This window comes from Alosa sapidissima, chromosome 8 (genome assembly GCF_018492685.1).
Source record: "Alosa sapidissima isolate fAloSap1 chromosome 8, fAloSap1.pri, whole genome shotgun sequence".
NCBI classification, from domain to species: domain Eukaryota; kingdom Metazoa; phylum Chordata; class Actinopteri; order Clupeiformes; family Clupeidae; genus Alosa; species Alosa sapidissima.
The window spans coordinates 37,143,938-37,170,296 of NC_055964.1; the positions used below are offsets into that span (position 1 = coordinate 37,143,938).

General features: G+C 42.5%; 1 protein-coding gene across 2 annotated transcripts; it reads left to right on the forward strand.

Annotated features, from left to right (window-relative positions):
* Nucleotides 1–3: 3 nt before the first annotated feature.
* On the forward strand, nt 4–25,283 carry ak5l (adenylate kinase 5, like). Of its 2 annotated transcripts, none has more exons than XM_042102301.1 (8): nt 4–1,014; nt 7,481–7,667; nt 8,029–8,208; nt 11,473–11,645; nt 12,223–12,336; nt 13,361–13,552; nt 24,713–24,803; nt 24,926–25,283. In XM_042102301.1, exons 1-8 carry the CDS (start codon nt 955–957, stop codon nt 24,934–24,936), a joined length of 1,008 nt encoding a protein of 335 aa, XP_041958235.1. In that variant the 5' UTR covers nt 4–954; the 3' UTR covers nt 24,937–25,283. The 2 variants fall into 2 exon arrangements, with proteins under 2 accessions (XP_041958235.1, XP_041958234.1); XM_042102300.1 differs by having other exon boundaries at nt 24,713–24,799.
* Nucleotides 25,284–26,359: the final 1,076 nt, after the last annotated feature.

Consider the following 26,359-nt stretch of genomic DNA (forward strand, 5'->3'; position numbering starts at 1 on the left):
GCTCTGCGTTCATGACGAGGGTGATCTGAATGTGAAAGTTAAAACATCCGTGTTTGCATCTGCCATTGGGCCATTTTCTGCACGTTACATGAGGTCATTTTCTGCATATGTTACATGTGATCTCGAAATGGACTCCCAGTCCACACTGTACTGATGTTTTAGAGATAACATTATTAACTACTATGACTTCAAAGCCAGGCAGATTATATGCAGTTCTCAGCTGCACTTTGGTATAGTTCCCTCTCCAAATGAAGTCTTGGAAAAAATACAAAATATGCCACAGCACAATGAATTTGAAAGTGATGTGTTGGATGGACCATGTGCTCTCATCACTGATCTCTGTACAAGACAAGGATGTCCTCTTTAAGTGATGTGTTAGATGGACCATGTGCTCTCATCACTGATCTCTGTACAAGACAAGGATGTCCTCTTTAAGCAGAGCAGCAGAGTTAACTTGAACATATAAATGCTTTGGTATTCTGAAAATGTTCTGTCAATGTCCCATCTCTACTGTAACGAGTGATTAACAGACTACTGAATGAAGAAAACTGGTATATTGCAGTCCCTTTACAATCTTGTGTCGTTGTAAAATGTTGTGGAATCGACACATAAAATCTTCTGAGCGTTTGTTTTTTTTATACCCACCAAGCATTTACAGTAAACTACTAAACTAACTGAACTCGGAGAAATGTCTCTCACTTAGCATTTACAGTAAACTACTAAACTAACTGAACTCGGAGAAAGTAAACTGAAATAAGAGAGCGAGCCTGACGGGGAGGGGAAAGAAGAGAACGGGAGGTGCTGTGCGCGCGATAAAAGAGAAGGCAGTCAGAGGGCTGTCAGAAATGCACGCGCGCTCTCAAAACTGCGTGCGATCGAGAGCGTCCGTGCCTGAGCATCCTGAAAACAGCTGCGCCTTTACTCACGGGCGGCGGACAATCAACCAACGGAAAAATGAACACAAATGATGCGAAGGAATATCTCTCCAAGCGACAAATTCCCCAGCTGTTTGAGGTAAGGTTCCTAGATTTTTATTTTGTCTGCTAGAAGTTTTGTAAGGGCACAACCCAATGCTGGTAATCCCATGAGATAATGTTTAGTTGACAGGAAAAGACAGAGAGAGAAATAAGAGGACTTAAAGATGGTGCTGGTACATCAGAAATGAATTAATCAAACATTGTTATCAAGAATTCGCCTTTGTTAACCGTTTTTAGAGGCTTTGTTTTCTTGTCGCTAATTGAGGATCATTTGGTTTGAACGCAACCAATTCAAAAAGGTAGCCAAGCTGATGAGTAGGCTATTTGATTAACATGCTGGCAAGTGTCCGTGTCGCTTGAGCCCCGATAATTGCATGGGAAATTAGACACTTCAAGTTGTCACTATGGTGATCCTCAAGTAGGCTGCAGTGATTGCTAGGCTGAGCGCCTTAAGTTTGGCCGCAAAAGGCAACTTTCTCCCCGCAGAAAACGAAGCCGTGCTCGGCGTCTGCCAGGGTTAACCCTCTGTAGCCTACACAAGAGCTGATGATGTGATGCCCAATAAGTAGTTTCCAACACTGTTAAATGTAGCAAACCGCTCTTGGTCCTGCCTCTAACCCAATATGGAGCTAAATTTGTCTCAATAATATTTGTATATGCGCAGAGGGGGATCCACAAATATTTCTTGATTTGCATATGTGTGATTGGATATCTACAAATAAAAAAATCATATTTGTAACTCGTATATTGATTTTTACAAATATAGATGTGCATTTGTAAATAAAATGCCATTTGTAAAACCGAAAATTTCATTTGTGAAATGTGATTCTGCATTTGTGGATCACCAGCACACGCATTCTTCGCTTTCCAAAGTTACGTGTTTTTGAGACGTTCTTCACATGAAAGTCACACAATTCCACACATAAATAGGCCTACTTTAATTCACCGGCACACAGAAATCGCAATCCAGTAGATGGCGACATCCACAAATATTTCTTGACTTGCATTTGTGTTTTGACATCCACAAATAAAAAAATCATATTTGTAACTTGTAAATTGTTTTTTACAATTGTAGATGTGTATTTGTAAATTAAATGGCATTTGTAAAACTGAAAATTGCCTTTGTGAAATCTAATTTTGCATTTGTGGATCACCAGCACACACAGTTTTCGTTTTCGCATTTGTGGATTAGCATTTGTGGATCACATATTTTTGAGACAAACTTTGCGGCAGAGAAGCCACCCAGATCCACAAGTAGCCTGCTGACACTTTCTAATCTAGTAGATGGCAGTGTTGTTCTATGGGACTCATAACGAAAGATTCAAAAGAACTATAAACAAACTCAAAGATCGTAATTCTTGATTTTGTTTGCAAACTGACGGTTTTATGCGTTTACTAAACAAAGATTATGGAAATTAAACACCACTTTTCCATCAAAAAGCTTGTTGTAAAAGGCATAACTTGTTAGATTTAAGAACTAGGTTCGCTAGCTCTGTGTGTTATGAGCAAAGAATCTTTGGTCATGAGTCCCATAGAACAACACTGCCATCTACTGGATTAGAAAGTGTCAGCAGGCTACTTGTGGATCTGGGTGGCTTCTCTGCCGCAAAGTTTGTCTCAAAAATACGTGATCCACAAATGCTGATCCACAAATACGAAAACGAAAACTGTGTGTGCTGGTGATCCACAAATGCAAAATTAGATTTCACAAAGGCAATTTTCAGTTTTACAAATGCCATTTAATTTACAAATACACATCTACAATTGTAAAAAACAATTTACAAGTTACAAATATGATTTTTTTATTTGCGATTTCTGTGTGCCGGTGAATTAAAGTAGGCCTATTTACATGTGGAATTGTGTGACTTTCATGTGAAGAACGTCTCAAAAACACGTAACTTTGGAAAGCGAAGAATGCGTGTGCTGGTGATCCACAAATGCAGAATCACATTTCACAAATGAAATTTTCGGTTTTACAAATGGCATTTTATTTACAAATGCACATCTATATTTGTAAAAATCAATATACGAGTTACAAATATGATTTTTTTATTTGTAGATATCAAAACACACATGCAAATCAAGAAATATTTGTGGATCCCCCTCTGCGCATATACAAATATTATTGAGACAAATTTAGCTCCATGAACCCAGGGGTCTCAAACTCAAATGAGCTGGGGGCCACTTCTGCCAATGTCATCTGATTGGAGGGCCACGTCAGTGTTAAAGAATAATACAAAAAAACAACGGCTATTTCCTAAAATGCAATGTTTTTTTTTCAAATACTGTATTTTCAAACACAAAACTACAAACAGAAAGTGCAAGTCTTTTTATCTATTTTTAGACACCTGTGCTAGCAACTAGCTTATAAATAAAATAATGATAAAATAAATATTAATACAAATTATAAAAACAAACAAAAAAACATAAAAACAGGTAGGTATATGTGTGTGTTTCACACCAAATAAAAATATTTTTCTCATAACTTTTTTAAACCTGGCAAACTAGGCGTCAGGTTTAAGAAAGCAACACCATTGGATGTTTATATCAAAATTTCAAAAGGCCATGGCTTGAAAGTGGTCAGAGATTAAGTCCTACTGTAAATGTAAAAATCTTTGACTATAAACAAACGTTTATGAAGGGGTTAAATTTACCCATCTAATTTGCCACTGGATGACAAGCACCTCAGATTATGCACCTTTCAGTAAATACATATTTGAGTAGGTTTAATTTCTTTTTTGTCATATAACCCACATAACACAGGAAAACACATCAGATGTATACCAATAGTAAACTATTACTAGCTTATAACCACAAGGCCTACAATAAAGTATCCTGGTCAAATTAGTTCCTATCGCGGGTGACTTTGTAGTTCTTCAGAGCCCTAGCCCTGCTGCACGTTCATTACGAACACTATCATCACGATTACCACTGCAACCTCCAAGCTATGTTGGGCAGAGGGTAATAAGCATGGTATGCTTAGTGGACACCGTCGTATACTGTACGCAAAGACGCACCTCCATTCACAGACGCACCATCACTGTCAATAGACTATTGATCATAATCTCCAAAAGGATATTCTCCTTCAGAATCAGAATAGGTGAATAACATAGCCTACCTACGACTTCATCACACGTGAACGTTTTTCAACATTTGATGTAGGCCTATTTCTGCTTCAATTTGTGCAAAACTATGGCCTGCATCGCTTCCGCGTCATGCACGTCTTCTTGTTTCTCGCATGTAAGTAGCCTATTTCCTGAAAACTTTGTGCAGCGATTTTGGGTTTGAATCAAGCTCTGGATGTCTAGCAAATAGTGGAGGAGAGTACAAATGGGATTTGTCACTTGGATCTATCGTCTATTTTAATCAGTATCGTTGTTTGTCGCAATTAAAAATACCCTCAAGGGCCGGATTACATTATTATTTTGACATACGTCGCGGGCCGGAATTGGGCCGGGAGTTTGAGACCCCTGCTCTAACCACTATCGTTGGAGTAGCCTATGCCTGCTGCTGACGGCTTTCTTTGAAAACACAGACAACGGTTTAGTGACCTCAATATCTCACAAAAAATAAATTTCATGAAACTATATCCGTTGCCTACAGGGATGTAGTGGTGGCTAAACACAAGTAAACACAGTTTATCCACCTCTGAAATTTCAGAAATAAAGTTTACCCACCTCTTATTAGAGTTTATCCACCTCTCAAAAGAGTTTATTCACAAATTGCAACTTTTAACATTCAAAACTCACATTATTATCCACATACACAATATGTACACTCATCAACACTCTAGGAACCATTACCACTGGTATTGTTATAAACATTGGACAATAACCTCCACCATCATCAAACATGTTCTGAATGCCTTTTTTTTAAAAAAGCTGACACCGCATGGCAGTCCACCTCACCGAGATCACAGAATTCATAGTTTACCCACCTCTTATTTTACCACTACATCTGTGTGTGTGTGTGTGTGCATATCCTCTCCTCCGCCAGTAAAACTGACGCGAGAGACGTGAGCATGCGCTGCTTTGTGTTCTGATATTATTGATTATGAAAACATGAAGTTCCAGCTCAAGCACATGTAGCGGTCTGCTGTCACCTTGGCAACAGAGTTCCTTTTTGCTGCTTATGATTCATCAGATAAATAGAAAGAGAGAGAGAGAGAGAGACAGAGAGAGAGAGAGAGAAAGGCAGAGAGCTCATAATGTATTGTCGTAATTCACATGCACTTTTAGGATTTTCATCATATTAAATTATTCATTTTGGATGCAAGAATGAATGTGCATGAAGAACAGAATATAAGAGACAGGCTATAAGAGAGACAGGTCAGAGCACTCTTGCCCACGTCCGGCTCTGATCTGGCCTGGATGCGGCTGACATACCCTAATGACTCTCCATCCATCAGCAGGCTGAGAAAAACAATGGATTCACTAGAGGTCTCCTCTGCTGTCAAATTAAGTGACTCTGGTGAGCAGGCCAGTGGTGTGCTGGCTGCTGAAGGCAGATGCCCCCCTCTGAGTGTGCTGGTGTGCTGAAGATGCCCCCCTCTGACACTGCCAGTTGTGCTGGCTGCTGAAGGCAGATGCCCCCCTCTGACACTGCCAGTTGTGCTGGTGTGCTGGCTGCTGAAGGCAGATGCCCCCCTCTGACACTGCCAGTTGTGCTGGTGTGCTGGCTGCTGAAGGCAGATGCCCCCCTCTGACACTGCCAGTTGTGCTGGTGTGCTGGCTGCTGAAGGCAGATGCCCCCATCTCATACTGCCAGGGTAGTACTATGGACTCAAATTAGATCATGATTAAAAAAACTAAACACGCTCTGGAAGCTTTGTGTCAGAACTGTGTCTCTTAAGGAATGGCACCGCAAATAAACAGAGTGGATAAATAAAGGCTATTTTTAGATGAGAACTCAAGCCTCTGATAAACAGCGCTGTCCTGTAGTAAATACAACATCAATAGAAAAGACTTTCCCACTAATCCTTGAGACAGTCAAAACATGTTTCATTTCTTCCTCTACTGTAGTAAGGATGCCAATAGGAAGGTCAGTATTGGTCATTGGTCTTGGGACTGAGCCTCTGTTCACGTAAGCACACAGGGGTTGTCCCGTCCTTCACGAGAACGTTCTGGAATAGCCGTTCTGTAGATGAAGCCAGGAAATGTCCAGTGCCGGGGTGGAGGATTGAGTTGATCTGAGATAAAAAAAAAAGAAAGAAAAGTTTTTCTGGTTTTGCTCTAACCCCATAACCCCATCCTGAGGAAAAGGAGAGCTTATTAGTCAGTTTAGATTTGCACTCATGGTCACCAGTGGCAGTGAGTTGAGGATCATTAGAATCAAGCCTCCATTTTGGAAAGCGGCGGTTTCTGCTGAAGCGTGCTTGTTTGTTCTGGTGCCAAAGAGCTGGTTTCCTCTGCGAGGATTGACATGTAAATTCTCCATTACGCCCCGGCCCTCCGCTCAATTAGCATCCCCTCGGAGCCAGGAGCAGACAGACAGGTCCAGCTGAGGGCACATGGCTCCAGCAGCTCACAGACACATTTAGGGAAGACGAGGAGATTTGCATGATAATTTCTCTTCCTCCTTCTGCCCTGGCCAGGTCATTAGCTCTGACACCTCTGCCTCCACACACACACACACACACACACACTCCCTGAGACCTCTGAGGCTTCTGCCTCCACACACACACACTCCCTAAAACCTCTGACACCTCTGCCTCCACACACACACACACACACACCCTGAGACCTCTGCCTCCACACACACACACACACACCCTGAGACCTCTGAGGCTTCTGCTTCCACACACACACACACACACACACACACACACACACCCTGAGACCTCTGCCTCCACACACACACACACACACACCCTGAGACCTCTGAGGCTTCTGCTTCCACACACTCGCAGTGTTTCAGCAGGGTAGGCTATAATGAACTGTGGAGGGTGAATGACCACATTGTTTCTGAGTTATTTAAACGTGCAGTGTTGTTCCGTGAAATTGACCCTTTCGATTCGTAGAGGCCAACAGCTGGGCTTAGACCACGGGGCTGTCTCACTGAGCATGCTCACTGGGGCTCTATGGCACTGAGCATGCTCACTGGGGCTCTATGGCACTGAGCATGCTCACTGGGGCTCTATGGCACTGAGCATGCTCACTGGGGCTCTATTGCACTGAGCATGCTCACTGCTCTCCTGTCTCTCCACTGAGCATGCCCACTGCTCTCCTGTCTCTCTACTGAGCATGCTCACTGGGGCTCTATGGCACTGAGCATCCTCAGTAGCCCTCTGTAGGACTGAGCATGCTCAGTAGCCTTCTATCGGACGCTTACTGGCATCATGCTTCTGAGCATGCTCACTTTGTCTCTGTCTGTCTCACAGAACATGCTCAATAGGCCTCAACTTGCCTCTCTGAGCATGCTCACTGCTCTCCTGTCACTCTCTGAGCATGCTCAGTGGACCAGCTCTACTGAGCATGCTCACTGCTCTCCTGTCTGTGCCCTAGAGCATGCTGACCGGTCTGATGTTCCACCGACCGGACGACCCGCTGCACTTCCTGGAAGCCTGCCTGCAGAAGACACGAGAGCTGGGCGGGGTCGAGGGCGTGGCCTGGGACACCTTCATCACGCCTGACCGCCGCCCACTGCCCCCCATCAACGCCCCTCAAGCCAAGAAGGCTGCTGGGAAACTCGGTGAGATGCGTGTCTGTCTCTGAGCATGTGTATGAGCTCTGATTGATTGATGGATTGATTTTGATTGATTGAGTGAGTTAGTTGATTGACCCATTGACAAACAAAGTACATACACCATACATTAATTTACATGTATTCATTACATGTATTCATTTCAACAGCCTTAAATGTTAAACGTTACATTAAACACTATATCAGATGATGGTGACGGTCTTAAATGTTAAACATGATCTTAAACGCTATCTCATGGTTTCAACAGCCTTAAATGTTAAACGTTACATTAAACCCTATATCAGATGATGGGAGCGGTCTTAAACGTTCAACAATGTTAAATGTTAAGTGGTCTTAAACGTTATCTCAGAGGGTGCCAGCGGGCCAGGACCAGGACCAGGACCATATCGACGGTATGAACGTCTGCCACCCATCCAGGCCCAGTTTTCCATTGAGAGTGACTCGGACATGACCGAGTCGTCCGGCCTAATCCAGGAGTACGATGTCTTTGACCCGGCCAAACCGCGGCCGCACATCATCTTCGTCATCGGTGAGCAATCCCATAATAAGTCATCCTCACAGCTATGGATGCCATTCAATCAGGATTTGAACGCATCTTATGAAGTATTTAACTCCCTTAACAATGGGATTCTCTTCTCTGATAGGCTGATGGGGTGGCCATTAACTTCGTATAACAGGCTACCTTTGAAGTAGATCTGGTAAAAAACCATTTAATCACTGTTACATATCAATGCTTATGAATGGTAACTATATTACCATAGTAGGACGACGGTTGAGCCTGGAAGCAGGCTTCGCAACAATGAATCAACTGTAAACTGAAAGTTGTACAACAAACAGAACAAGTTGGCTTCATTTTAAACGGAACCACTTGTTTCCATTGCGTGCTATAAAGGCATGACTATTACATATATTGCATATAGTGCTATAAAGGTATGACTATTGCCTATAGTGCTATAAAGGCATGACTTGCCTATAGTGCTATAAAGGCATGACTATTACATATAGTGCTATAAAGGCATGACTATTACATATAGTGCTATAAAGGCATGACTATTGCCTATAGTGCTATAAAGGCATGACTATTACATATATTGCATATAGTGCTATAAAGGCATGACTATTGCATATAGTGCTATAAAGGCAAGACTATTGCATATACTGTAGTGCTATAAAGGCAAGACTATTGCATATAGTGCTATAAAGGCAATGACTATTGCATATATCGGCAACCTAGAGATAAGCGGGATAACGGCCTTCAGGTGACCTGTTCGATGGAAATAATGTCTCGGCTGCGCACGTTGCCGGAGTTCTAAGCCTCCACCTCGCCATTATTTCATTTATTTATTTAAAGGACAGTGCACATTGATCAACATTTCTGTAAATGTGCCAGTGTTAGCCAGCAGGCTAATTTTCAACTGTAGTCCATTGGCAAGATGTTATACTAGGCACATGCTGGCTAACAAAAATAACATATTAAATCACATAGCAATTGATATACAGCAATAAAACATAATGCCATAGGACTGGCTCCATTAAAACATTTAGAACATAAGACATATAACCATACAACCCTTAAGGGATCAATAAAGTATCCATCTATCCATCATACATACACCATGGGTTACAGGACAGCTAAACTATAGAGGCAGATCTAAGAAAATTGCTCCAACTATGCCTCCTTAGTCCAATTTTGACTTAATGTTTTCCACAAAGAAACAATTAGCTGTCTCTGTGGAGTGATTGGCTCTAAAGCCAAATTGTATGGGGTGCAGTTTAAAAGGACTACTGTTAAGATGCTCAGTCATTTTGCTCAGCCACACATTTTTCAGCGATCTTAGACATGATGGGTAAAATACTAATTGGCCTATAGTTATTCATATCAGTTGTATCTCCTGATTTATAGACTGGCACAACAATGGCTGACTTCCAGTCGTTTGGGAATTTTCCCTCTTTAAAAGAGGTGTTTATGATTTTAGTAACAGGCCCTGTGAAGGAGGCAGCATGTTTCTTTAAAAACATGGAATCCAGTCCAAATATTTTCTTTTGATTTGGAGTTCTTAATAGAAGTAATTATAGACTTAACCTTGGGTTCAAAAATTTCAGTCAGAGTGAAGACTGGCTGTGATACATGGTAAGGAGTGTAGTGGACCACTTATGGGACTATGCACAGTCAATCGCACAGAATTGACACAATGGCTATTAAGAATAGTCACTATTTCAGCTGGTTCCTTTTATAGGGTACCATTGACTTTGATCTCCAGCTGCTTTGTTGCTGTATTATGTTCTTTCCCTGTTAGTTTATGCAGACAGTCCCAGACTTGTTTATGATTACTCTTAGCGTCCCGTATGAGGTCAACAAAGAAGTTCCATTTAGCTGCCTGATTTCCTTTATTACTCCAAATATATATATGCCTGTCTGCCTGTCAGTCAATGAGTTGGCCTGTCAGTCAATGAGTTGGACTTGAGAGAGTGCTTTAAAGCATTATCTCTCTCCTTCATTAATCTCCTTATGTCACTAGAGATCCAAGGGAGGATATATCTACTATTTCCTTTAGATATGTTTTTCTTGAGGAATCACTTTGTTATGTTTTGGATTGTGGATATTAGGACATTTGTGTCATCTACACAAGCTATGATTTGGTCCCAGTTAATATTTTTTATTTCCCTGTCAAATTCATCAACATCACACTTGGGTATTCTTAACTGGCTAGATTTGGTGTTAGGTTTTAAATGAAAGCGGGATTTAGTGAGCTTTCTGGCTATACTGTAAGTGAGGTTATGGTCAGACAGACCATATTAAAGGATTTTGTCACCCTTTCAGGTTTGTTGGTGAATATCAAGTCAATTTAAGTTTTTGAGAATGAGGTTATTCTAGTGGGCCCTTTGATAGTTGTGTGAAATCAAATTTATTTCCATCGAACAGGTCACCTCGTCGACTGTTAGGGCCTACACAAGTGGTCGGCATCCCGGTCAATATTTGATAATCAAAATTTCAATTTTGAAGCTATTTGTAACTATGTGTAGCCTATGCATCCCGACTGTTGTAGGCTTGCCTACCACTCTGCAGTGCCTTGCCTACCACTCTAGTTGTAAACAAACGGTGACGTAACATTAGAACGGAGGTGCAAAACCTTAATATTCCCAGGGTCCTATGTTCCCAGGGCCCTATGTTTATATTCCCAGGGTCCTATGTTTCCCAGGGTCCTATGTTCATATTCCCAGGGTCCTATGTTCCCAGGGTCCTATATTCCCAGGGTCCTATATTCCGAGAGCATATAATACATCAAAGTTAGTGAGTCCTTGAGGGGGTAGGGGGGGCATTAAATGGACAGCCACTGTGTGTTATTAGAAAATGGAACTGAGGGTCATGGACCCTGGGAACATAGGACCCTGGCAATATCAACATAGGGCCCTGGGAATATCAACATATGGCCCTGGGAATATCAACATAGGGCCCTGGGAACATAAGTATGCTTCCTCCCTGGCAGTGGCAGTGGTAGAGCGTTGTGTGTGTGTGTGTATGTGTGTGTTCATGCGTGCCTGCGTGTGTGTGTGTGTGCCTGCGTGGGTGTGTGTTCATGCGTGCCTGCGTGTGTGTGTGTGTGCCTGCGTGTGTGTGTGTGTGTGTGTGTGTGTGTGTGTGTGTGTGTGCGTGTGTGTGCGCGTGTTCATGCCTGCGGGTGTGTGTGTGTGTTTAAGCATGCCTGCGTGTGCGGGTGTGGGTGTGTTTGTGTGTGTTCATGCATGCCTGCGTGTGTGTGTGTGTGTGTGTGGGTGTGTGAGTCACCCCCAGGTGGCCCTGGCAGTGGGAAGGGTACTCAGACTCTGAAGATGGCGACTCATTATGGCTTTGAGTGTGTGTCGGTGGGCGAAATCCTCCGCACCCAGCTGCTCCACCACGCCACCACCGACAGGAAGTGGGAGCTCATCGCACAGATCATCGCCAACGGAGAACTGGCACCACAGGTGAGGGCACTAGAACAGATGATAACTCAGGGGAGGGCACTAGAACAGTGATGATAACTCAGGTGAGGGCACTAGAACAGTGATGATAACTCAGTGATGATAACTCAGGTGAGGGCACTAGAACAGTGATGATAACTCAGGTGAGGGCACTAGAACAGATGATAACTCAGGGGAGGGCACTAGAACAGTGATGATAACTCAGGTGAGGGCACTAGAACAGTGATGATAACTCAGTGATGATAACTCAGGGGAGGGCACTAGAACAGATGATAACTCAGGTGAGGGCACTAGAACAGTGATGATAATTTAGCACAGCCAAACGCAACGTTCCCACTGACTTGCATTCTAGTTAATGCGCCATATCTGGTGCAACGTGGTATTACAAGAGTGCCGGCCCAGCACTAGCTGGTTTGCATGCTAACTTCAGCGGATATCTGGACGATACAGACCTTAGGCATAACCTTTACATTATGTCAAAACAGTTGTTTCTGCACATTCTGTTGGTAATTCTAGTTATTTTTTTTAAATGTTTTAAACAAGATAAACTCCACACAGCACCTTTTGCTTGATCTTCCAGGAGACGACCATTGAGGAGCTGAAACACCAGTTCATAAAGAAGCAGGATGTCAAGGGCTTCATCGTGGATGGCTTCCCACGGGAGATCGCGCAGGCATTCACCTTCGAGGAACAGGTGCGTTCAAAGCAGGGTCACTGTTTATTCTCACTAATAATAATAATAATACCACAATGCGGTATCTAGCTTTCTAATATCTATGGTGCAAACCGTGAGTGGTATTTATGACACTTGTGTAAAGTACAAATACTCCACAACTGTAGGGGGAGCTCACCCAGAAACTGCATTGGACTGCTTTAACTCATTTCCCCTGAAAAATGATTAGAGAAGTCTGCACGGTGCATATGGCTATACCTATCAGCCTGTAGACATATTGCTTAATTAGCATTGATGATATCAATGATGTCCAGGACACGTGTCCCAACTCTATGGTTTTGAGTCCTAGCAACTGGACCTTGAGCAAATTAACAACAAGCAAAGCTCCATACATGGCTCTTTGACAGCCACTGGCTGGTCTCAACACTCGTTAAATCTTGTGCTGTAGAACTATTTGTTTCTCAGCAAAAGCCACAATGAAACGGTAACAAATAAATGTAAAAAGACTTATCATGGAGTTTATTTTTTCGTTTTGGCAAGTAGCTATATAATAAGCGGGATAATGTATAGAACGCCGGTCATTATTGGGAAAATAATTCTGGTCCGCTGGTGTGTCAGGGTCCGGTTCGCTCTGTCGGGACTTATTTTCCCAATTTCCCGGAGTTCTATACATTATCCCTTACTTATATTCTATAGCTATCATATTACATGAACAGACTAAATATGGATATTTAGTAGGAACCAGATAGACAGATATGTCCAGCCATTACACTTGCTTTTGGAAACATCGACTTGCATGTTAGCAGTTAAACAGCAAATTACAGATTACAGTTTGCAGATCAGTTCTGTGTGTGTGTCCAGATTAGTTCTGTGTGTGTGTGTGTCCAGATTAGTTCTGTGTGTGTCCAGAGTGGTTCTGTGTGTGTTCAGATCGGTTCTGTGTGTGTTCAGATCGGTTCTGTGTGTGTCCAGATTAGTTCTGTGTGGTTCTGTGTGTGTCCAGATCGGTTCTGTGTGTGTTCAGAGTGGTTCTGTGTGTGTCCAGATCGGTTCGCCGGACCTGGTGATTCTGCTGGCCTGCTCCAATCAGCAGCTTCGTCAGCGGCTGGAGAAAAGGGCTGCCCAGCAGGGTCGCCCCGACGACAACACCCACGCCATCGAGAAGCGCCTGGAGACGTTCAAGCACAACATCACCCTCATCGCCAAGTACTATCAGGAGAGAAGCCTCATCGTCAGGGTGAGACTTTACGCTACACTACACTACACTCACCCTCATCATGAGTAATTACACTCACCCTCATCACTATGAGACATTACACTCACCCTCATCACTATACACTACACTCACCCTCATCACTATACACTACACTCACCCTCATCACTATACACTACACTACACTCACCCTCATCACTATACACTACACTACACTCACCCTCATCACTATGCACTACACTCACCCTCATCACTATACACTACACTACACTCACCCTCATCACTATACACTACACTACACTCACCCTCATCACTATGCACTACACTCACCCTCATCACTATACACTACACTCACCCTCATCACTATACACTACACTACACTCACCCTCATCACTATACACTACACTCACCCTCATCACTATACACTACACTCACCCTCATCACTATACACTACACTCACCCTCATCACTATACACTACACTCACCCTCATCACTATACACTACACTCACCCTCATCACTATGCACTACACTACACTCACCCTCATCACTATACACTACACTCACCCTCATCACTATACACTACACTCACCCTCATCACTATACACTACACTACACTCACCCTCATCACTATACACTACACTACACTCACCCTCATCACTATGCACTACACTACACTCACCCTCATCACTATACACTACACTCACCCTCATCACTATACACTACACTCACCCTCATCACTATACACTACACTACACTCACCCTCATCACTATACACTACACTCACCCTCATCACTATGCACTACACTCACCCTCATCACTATGCACTACACTCACCCTCATCACTATACACTACACTACACTCACCCTCATCACTATACACTACACTCACCCTCATCACTATACACTACACTCACCCTCATCACTATGAGACATTACACTCACCCTCATCACTATACACTACACTCACCCTCATCACTATACACTACACTCACCCTCATCACTATGAGACATTACACTCACCCTCATCACTATGCACTACACTCACCCTCATCACTATACACTACACTCACCCTCATCACTATGAGACATTACACTCACCCTCATCACTATGCACTACACTACACTCACCCTCATCACTATGAGACATTACACTCACCCTCATCACTATGCACTACACTCACCCTCATCACTATACACTACACTCACCCTCATCACTATGCACTACACTCACCCTCATCACTATGCACTACACTCACCCTCATCACTATACACTACACTACACTCACCCTCATCACTATACACTACACTACACTCACCCTCATCACTATACACTACACTACACTCACCCTCATCACTATACACTACACTCACCCTCATCACTATACACTACACTACACTCACCCTCATCACTATGCACTACACTCACCCTCATCACTATACACTACACTCACCCTCATCACTATGCACTACACTCACCCTCATCACTATACACTACACTACACTCACCCTCATCACTATGCACTACACTCACCCTCATCACTATACACTACACTACACTCACCCTCATCACTATGCACTACACTCACCCTCATCACTATACACTACACTCACCCTCATCACTATACACTACACTCACCCTCATCACTATACACTACACTACACTCACCCTCATCACTATACACTACACTCACCCTCATCACTATACACTACACTACACTCACCCTCATCACTATACACTACACTACACTCACCATCATCACTATACACTACACTACACTCACCCTCATCATTATGCACTACACTCACCCTCATCACTATGCACTACACTCACCCTCATCACTATGCACTACACTCACCCTCATCACTATACACTACACTCACCCTCATCACTATACACTACACTCACCCTCATCACTATGCACTACACTCACCCTCATCACTATGCACTACACTACACTCACACTCATCACTATACACTACACTCACCCTCATCACTATACACTACACTCACCCTCATCACTATACACTACACTCACCCTCATCACTATGCACTACACTCACCCTCATCACTATGCACTACACTACACTCACCCTCATCACTATGCACTACACTCACCCTCATCACTATGCACTACACTCACCCTCATCACTATGCACTACACTCACCCTCATCACTATACACTACACTACACTCACCCTCATCACTATGCACTACACTCACCCTCATCACTATACACTACACTCACCCTCATCATGAGTAATTACACTCACCCTCATCACTATACACTACACTCACCCTCATCACTATGCACTACACTCACCCTCATCACTATGCACTACACTCACCCTCATCACTATACACTACACTACACTCACCCTCATCACTATGCACTACACTCACCCTCATCACTATACACTACACTCACCCTCATCATGAGTAATTACACTCACCCTCATCACTATACACTACACTCACCCTCATCACTATACACTACACTCACCCTCATCATGAGTAATTACACTCACCCTCATCACTATGCACTACACTCACCCTCATCACTATGCACTACACTCACCCTCATCACTATACACTACACTCACCCTCATCACTATACACTACACTCACCCTCATCACTATACACTACACTCACCCTCATCACTATGCACTACACTACACTCACCCTCATCACTATACACTACACTCACCCTCATCACTATACACTACACTCACCCTCATCACTATACACTACACTACACTCACCCTCATCACTATGCACTACACTACACTCACCCTCATCACTATACACTACACTCACCCTCATCACTATACACTACACTCACCCTCATCACTATACACTACACTACACTCACCCTCATCACTATACACTACACTCACCCTCATCACTATGCACTACACTCACCCTCATCACTATGCACTACACTCACCCTCATCACTATACACTACACTACACTCACCCTCATCACTATACACTACACTCACCCTCATCACTATACACTACACTCACCCTCATCACTATGAGACATTACACTCACCCTCATCACTATACACTACACTCACCCTCATCACTATGAGACATTACACTCACCCTCATCACTATGCACTACACTCACCCTCATCACTATACACTACACTCACCCTCATCACTATGCACTACACTCACCCTCATCACTATGCACTACACTCACCCTCATCACTATACACTACACTACACTCACCCTCATCACTATACACTACACTACACTCACCCTCATCACTATACACTACACTCACCCTCATCACTATACACTACACTACACTCACCCTCATCACTATGCACTACACTCACCCTCATCACTATACACTACACTCACCCTCATCACTATGCACTACACTCACCCTCATCACTATACACTACACTACACTCACCCTCATCAATATGCACTACACTCACCCTCATCACTATACACTACACTACACTCACCCTCATCACTATGCACTACACTCACCCTCATCACTATACACTACACTCACCCTCATCACTATACACTACACTCACCCTCATCACTATACACTACACTACACTCACCCTCATCACTATACACTACACTCACCCTCATCACTATACACTACACTACACTCACCCTCATCACTATACACTACACTACACTCACCCTCATCACTATGCACTACACTCACCCTCATCACTATGCACTACACTCACCCTCATCACTATGCACTACACTCACCCTCATCACTATACACTACACTCACCCTCATCACTATACACTACACTCACCCTCATCACTATGCACTACACTCACCCTCATCACTATGCACTACACTACACTCACCCTCATCACTATACACTACACTCACCCTCATCACTATACACTACACTCACCCTCATCACTATGCACTACACTCACCCTCATCACTATGCACTACACTCACCCTCATCACTATACACTACACTACACTCACCCTCATCACTATGCACTACACTCACCCTCATCACTATGCACTACACTCACCCTCATCACTATACACTACACTACACTCACCCTCATCACTATGCACTACACTCACCCTCATCACTATACACTACACTCACCCTCATCATGAGTAATTACACTCACCCTCATCACTATACACTACACTCACCCTCATCACTATACACTACACTCACCCTCATCACTATGCACTACACTCACCCTCATCACTATGCACTACACTCACCCTCATCACTATACACTACACTACACTCACCCTCATCACTATGCACTACACTCACCCTCATCACTATGCACTACACTCACCCTCATCACTATGCACTACACTCACCCTCATCACTATACACTACACTACACTCACCCTCATCACTATGCACTACACTCACCCTCATCACTATACACTACACTCACCCTCATCATGAGTAATTACACTCACCCTCATCACTATACACTACACTCACCCTCATCACTATGCACTACACTCACCCTCATCACTATACACTACACTACACTCACCCTCATCACTATGCACTACACTCACCCTCATCACTATACACTACACTCACCCTCATCATGAGTAATTACACTCACCCTCATCACTATACACTACACTCACCCTCATCACTATACACTACACTCACCCTCATCATGAGTAATTACACTCACCCTCATCACTATGCACTACACTCACCCTCATCACTATACACTACACTCACCCTCATCACTATACACTACACTCACCCTCATCACTATGCACTACACTCACCCTCATCACTATGCACTACACTCACCCTCATCACTATACACTACACTACACTCACCCTCATCACTATGCACTACACTCATCCTCATCACTATACACTACACTACACTACACTCACCCTCATCACTATGCACTACACTCACCCTCATCACTATACACTACACTCACCCTCATCACTATGCACTACACTCATCCTCATCACTATACACTACACTACACTCACCCTCATCACTATGCACTACACTCACCCTCATCACTATACACTACACTCACCCTCATCACTATACACTACACTCACCCTCATCACTATACACTACACTACACTCACCCTCATCACTATACACTACACTACACTCACCCTCATCACTATACACTACACTACACTCACCCTCATCACTATGCACTACACTCACCCTCATCACTATGCACTACACTCACCCTCATCACTATACACTACACTACACTCACCCTCATCACTATGCACTACACTCACCCTCATCACTATGCACTACACTCACCCTCATCACTATGCACTACACTACACTCACCCTCATCACTATGCACTACACTCATCCTCATCACTATGCACTACACTCACCCTCATCACTATGCACTACACTACACTCATCCTCATCACTATGCACTACACTCACCCTCATCACTATGCACTACACTCACCCTCATCACTATACACTACACTACACTACACTCACCCTCATCACTATACACTACACTACACTCACCCTCATCACTATGCACTACACTCACCCTCATCACTATACACTACACTACACTCACCCTCATCACTATGCACTACACTCACCCTCATCACTATACACTACACTCACCCTCATCATGAGTAATTACACTCACCCTCATCACTATGAGACATTACACTCACCCTCATCACTATGCACTACACTCACCCTCATCACTATACACTACACTCACCCTCATCACTATGCACTACACTCACCCTCATCACTATGCACTACACTACACTCACCCTCATCACTATACACTACACTCACCCTCATCACTATGAGACATTACACTCACCCTCATCACTATGCACTACACTCACCCTCATCACTATACACTACACTCACCCTCATCACTATGCACTACACTCACCCTCATCACTATGCACTACACTACACTCACCCTCATCACTATGCACTACACTACACTCACCCTCATCACTATACACTACACTCACCCTCATCACTATGCACTACACTCACCCTCATCACTATACACTACACTACACTCACCCTCATCACTATACACTACATTACACTCACCCTCATCACTATACACTACACTCACCCTCATCACTATGCACTACACTCACCCTCATCACTATACACTACACTCACCCTCATCACTATACACTACACTCACCCTCATCACTATACACTACACTACACTCACCCTCACCACTATGCACTACACTACACTCACCCTCATCACTATACACTACACTCACCCTCATCACTATGCACTACACTCACCCTCATCACTATACACTACACTACACTCACCCTCATCACTATACACTACACTACACTCACCCTCATCACTATACACTACACTCACCCTCATCACTATACACTACACTCACCCTCATCACTATGCACTACACTCACCCTCATCACTATGCACTACACTCACCCTCATCACTATACACTACACTACACTCACCCTCATCACTATACACTACACTCACCCTCATCACTATACACTACACTACACTCACCCTCATCACTATGCACTACACTCACCCTCATCACTATACACTACACTACACTCACCCTCATCACTATGCACTACACTCACCCTCATCACTATACACTACACTCACCCTCATCACTATGCACTACACTCACCCTCATCACTATACACTACACTCACCCTCATCACTATGCACTACACTCACCCTCATCACTATACACTACACTACACTACACTCACTCTCATCACTATGCACTACACTCACCCTCATCACTATGCACTACCATGAATGAGGAACACTCCTGCTTTGTAAATAAATCCATACATTTTTAAGTTAATTTTACTTTACTTTAGTTTACTAGTTCACTTCACTTCACTTTACTAGTTTACTTCACTTCACTTCACTTTACTAGTTTACTTCACCTCACTTCACTTCACTTCACTTTACTAGTTTACTTCACTTCACTTTACTTTAGTTTTCTTCACTTTACTTTAGTTTACTTCACTTGTCTTGTCACTATACTCAACATACTTGATTTTATTTGACTTCAGTCAGGAAATGCTCAGACACATTTTTCTCTCAGTCCCAGGTAGGGTGTTCTTTGGGCCAGGTGGTGTTCTTTGGGCCAGGTGGGTTGTTCTTTGGGCCAGGTAGGGCAAGTAGGGTGTTCTTTGTGCCAGGTAAGGCAGGTAGGGTGTTATTTGGGCCAGGTAGGGCAAGTAGGGTGTTCTTTGGGCCAGATGCAGTGGCTGTGTTTGCCTGTTAGCTTGGGAAATTCAGGAAACAAGGAAATCATCCAACTGGCATTGCAGTTTTTCTGGCTGCTACAGAAAGTCAACTGAAGATAAGCATAGGAGTTTCATGTCTCTTCTTTGGCTCAAAGACCAAATGTGCTGCTGCATTTTAAATAATCAGTAATCGTCTTTTTGCCCAAGCAGGTTGGCCAGCTAACAATGCAATGCCATAGTCCAGCGTGGCATAAATGCATATTAGTTGTGTGGCATAATGTATATTTGCATAGTAGTTGTGTGGCATAATATATATTTGCATATTACTTGTGTGGCATAATGTATATTGTATATTGCATATTAATTGTGTGGCATAATGTATATTGCATAATGTATAATGCATATTAGTTGTGTGGCATAATGTATATTGCATAATGTATAATGCATATTAGTTGTGTGGCATAATGTATATTGCATAATGCATATTAGTTCTGTGGCATAATGTATATTGCATAATGGGGGCAGTCGTGGCCTACTGGTTAGCGCTTCGGACTTGTTACCGGAGGGTTGCCGGTTCGAACCCCGACCAGTAGGCACGGCTGAAGTGCATATTGGTTGTGTGGCATAATGTATATTTGCATATTGCATATTAGTTGTGTGACATAATGTATATTGCATAATGTATATTGCATATTAGTTGTCTGGCATAATGTATATTGCATATTGGTTGTGTGTCATAATGTATATTGCATAATGTATATTAGTTGTGTGCCATAATGTATATTGCATAATGTATATTGCATATTAGTTGTGTGACATAATGTATATTGCATATTGGTTGTGTGGCATAATGTATATTGCATAATGTATATTACATAATGTATATTGCTTATTGGTTGTGTGGCATAATGTATATTGCATAATGTATATTGCATAATGTATATTGCATCACTATACACTACACTACACTCATCCACATCACTATGCACTACACTCACCCTCATCACTATACACTACACCCTCAATGTATATTGCATAATGTATATTGCATATTAGTTGTGTGACATAATGTATATTGCATATTGGTTGTGTGGCATAATGTATATTGTATAATGTATATTACATAATGTATATTGCATATTGGTTGTGTGTCATAATGTATATTACATAATGTATATTGCATAATGTATATTGCATATTAGTTGTGTGGCATAATGTATATTGCATATTGGTTGTGTGGCATAATGTATATTACATAATGTATATTGCATATTAGTTGTGTGGCATAATGTATATTGCATAATGTATATTGCATATTGGTTGTGTGGCATAATGTATAGCGGTATTTGCATATTGGTTGTGTGGCATAATGTATATTACATAATGTATATTGCATATTAGTTGTGTGGCATAATGTATATTGCATATTGGTTGTGTGGCATAATGTATATTGCATATTGGTTGTGTGGCATAATGTATATTTCATAATGTATATTGCATAATGTATATTGCATATTAGTTGTGTGGCATAATGTATATTGCATAATGTATATTGCATAATGTATATTGCATATTGGTTGTGTGGCATAATGTATATTGCATAATGTATATTGCATAATGTATATTGCATATTAGTTGTGTGGCATAATGTATATTACATAATGTATATTGCATGTTAGTTGTGTGGCATAATGCATATTACATAATGTATATTGCATATTAGTTGTGTGGCATAATGTATATTGCATATTGGTTGTGTGGCATAATGTATATTGCATATTAGTTGTGTGGCATAATGTATATTACATAATGTATATTGCATATTAGTTGTGTGGCATAATGTATATTACATAATGTATATTGCATATTAGTTGTGTGGCATAATGCATATTGCATATTGGTTGTGTGGCATAATGTATATTGCATATTGGTTGTGTGGCATAATGTATATTTCATAATGTATATTGCATATTAGTTGTGTGGCATAATGTATATTACATAATGTATATTGCATATTAGTTGTGTGGCATAATGTATATTGCATATTGGTTGTGTGGCATAATGTATATTGCATAATGTATATTGCATATTAGTTGTGTGGCATAATGTATATTGCATATTAGTTGTGTGGCATAATGTATATTACATAATGTATATTGCATATTAGTTGTGTGGCATAATGTATATTGGTTGTGTGGCATAATGTATATTGCATATTGGTTGTGTGGCATAATGTATATTGCATAATGTATATTGCATATTAGTTGTGTGGCATAATGTATATTACATAATGTATATTGCATATTGGTTGTGTGGCATAATGTATATTGCATATTGGTTGTGTGTCATAATGTATATTGCATAATGTATATTGCATATTAGTTGTGTGGCATAATGTATATTGCATATTGGTTGTGTGGCATAATGTATATTGCATATTAGTTGGGTGGCATAATGTATATTGCATATTGGTTGTGTGGCATAATGTATATTGCATAATTTATATTGCATATTAGTTGTGTGGCATAATGTATATGGCATAATGTATAGCGGTATTTGCATATTGGTTGTCGGATGCCTCAGACTATGTTCTTCACTCCCCTCTATGTCTCTTAACTTACTTACCGCAGTCAGGAGATAGGTGTTGTAGATAGATAGATAGATAGATAGATAGATAGATAGAGAGATACTTTATTGATCCCCAGGGTAAATTCAAGAAAGTAGTGTACAGTGTCATGTGTCTCTGAGCTTTATATTAATGCACTCAGGAGATAAGTGTTGTGTACAGTGCCATGTGTCTCTGAGCTTTATATTAATGCAGTATGAAACGCTACTTGGTTTGGTTTTACTGCAGTCAGGAGATAGGTGTTGTGCACAGTGCCATGTGTCTCTGAGCTTTATATTAATGCGGTATGAAACGTGGCCTTTCTGGTGCTTAATGAACACAATGTGTCCCATTGGTGTAAAATGGAGCCTGTTGCATCTCATTGGTGTAAAATGGAGCCTGTTGCATCTCATTGGCATTTGGAGGTGGCCGAGGTGTCATGATAACATGACCCGTGCAGGACTGTCAGTAGAACTCTCCAGAAACAACAAGGCCAGGTGGCCAGTGTCCCTGAGCCACCTTTGGTCCTCATCTGACCGTGTCCCTGACGGTGTGGATCTGAATTATTAAATCCTTTTAAATCTGAACGTGTATTTGCCTCCCAGGACTAGACCTGTAGGCCTGCTAGGCCTGTTTCCACTGGTTGGAATACATTATTTGGTCATGAATGCTCCCAGGGCTAGACCTGTAGGCCTGCTAGGCCTGTTTCCACTGGTTGGAATACATTATTTGATCATGAATGCTCCTGTAGGCCTGCTTCCACTGGTTGGAATACATTATTTGGTCATGAATGTTCCAGAGAGACCAGGCCCTAAAATGGATCAGAACCAGCCCTGAAGACAGAGATTGCCTGGTTCCTCTACTCCTTAATAACAGTGAACTGAATGTCTTGAGGGTTTTTATGGACAAAAAAAGACATTTGGGCTTTGGAGACAAATTGGCCAACATTTTTCACAATTTTCTTTGAGACCAAACAACTGATTGATTAATCAAGGCAAAACAAGTGATTTGCTGCACTGGTAAACCCTGTGGTCCATTGAAACCATTAGTGGGTGCATGGTCATTGGATGGAACACACTCTTCTTTTGAGTTTCCACACAGAGTGACGACTTCACGTGATTTATTAGTTCGCAAATGATTGGCTTTTAACTGCATCTGTAATTATGGTCGTTAGAATTCATCCTGCGTCCCCTGCTGTTTTATTGTTTTCAGTACTTATGATTTGCACATAAATCTGTGTGTGTAATAAACATGTTTATGTTGCTCTGTGTGTGTAATAAACATGGTGTTTGCTCTGTGCGTACTCAGTAGGATTGAGGCCTTCACTGTTTTGTGCTGCAGATTGACGCAGATCGCGGAGAGGATGACATCTTCACAGACATCCGTGCTGTCGTACAAGAGAGACTCTTCCCTAATGATGAGGAGGCTGTAGGTAACGCCTTATATCCATTACACACACACACACAAACACACGTAACTAATATCATTGACAGAGGGTGAGTGTAATGGCTTGTGCCCTGATGACTTCTGTTGTTGTTGTTGTTGTTTGCGCAGGTCAGAGCTGAACATGCTTGTGTGGGAGCATCTGAACAGCAGCTTCCAGCAACCTCATGAAGCTTCACCAGCAACCTCATGAAGCTTCACCATCAACCTCCAGACTTCCTTCTGTCTCCCGAACTTCACTTCTCTCTCTCTCTCTTTCTCTCTCTCTCTCTTCTTCTGTTTTTAATAGCATGACCTTTTAAGCCATCTAATCTTGCGGGCAGGGTTGTGCTCAACAGCAGGGTTGGGTGGGATCAAGAGGATGACTCATTCTGCATATTCTTCCTGCTTAAGGGTGCTTTGTTTCGGTATTGAATGCTGGAGAGAATGTGGAACTGACTCGGGCTTTAATTAAAGACTATCTTCACATGGTGGAAGAACAGCTACATCTACACACACACAGACACACACACACGTCTCAACATCTCTTCTGTTCTGAGTCAGTGCATCAGACACAATGTGTTTAGTGTTCAGTTAGTCAGTGGAATCCTTCAGCATCCTACCACAGATAGCATAGCACTGGGCTCTGGAGAATCCTACCACTAATAGCATAGCACTGGGCTAATAGCATAGCACTGGCCTGATAGCATAGCACTGGGCTGTGGAGAATCCTACCACTAATAGCATAGCACTGGGCTAATAGCATAGCACTGGCCTGATAGCATAGCACTGGGCTGTGGAGAATCCTACCACTAATAGCATAGCACTGGCCTGTGGAGAATGTCACCAATCAGGGCTGCCAACAAGCGAGCAAAGGCTGCCAGCGTGTTTTTCCCTGGACCCAGCTGCTGTGTGTGTGTGTGTGTGTGCGTGTGTTTGGGTCCAGCCAGTGCCTCTTTCTCACCTCAGGGCCCCTCAGGCAGCGTTTGACCACAAGAAAGAGATTCTCCTTGAACCGTGCGGGCCCAGGAGAAACACCAACACCACAACACTGTTAATATCTTAGAAAACACACACACACACACAAACATACACACACACACACACACAACAAACACACAAGCCTACTAACACATCTTAGCAATTAGAGATAAGAATGTGAAAGACAAGATGTGGAAGTGAAAGATGTACTAGTTCACTAGTTCTGGTTTAAAACATAGACAGATACACAACCACACTCGCAATGCATGCACTCACCAACACACACACACACACATACAATAACACAAATACAAACACACTGATATAATTGCACACACACACACACACGCTTGTGTAAGAGCCTCATTATCTGGTGTGCTGGTCAGCTGGCTCCTGTCAGACTGAAGCACCAGAAGTCTGACGGATGGAATGCCCTGCAGCATCCTGGATAATGATCAAGGAGGGGCCAAGGATGCCAGTGTGGCTCACACCTGCGCCTGCCCACTCATAATACATACACGCACACACACACACACTCACTCATAGACACCCACTCATAATACATACACACACACACACACAAAC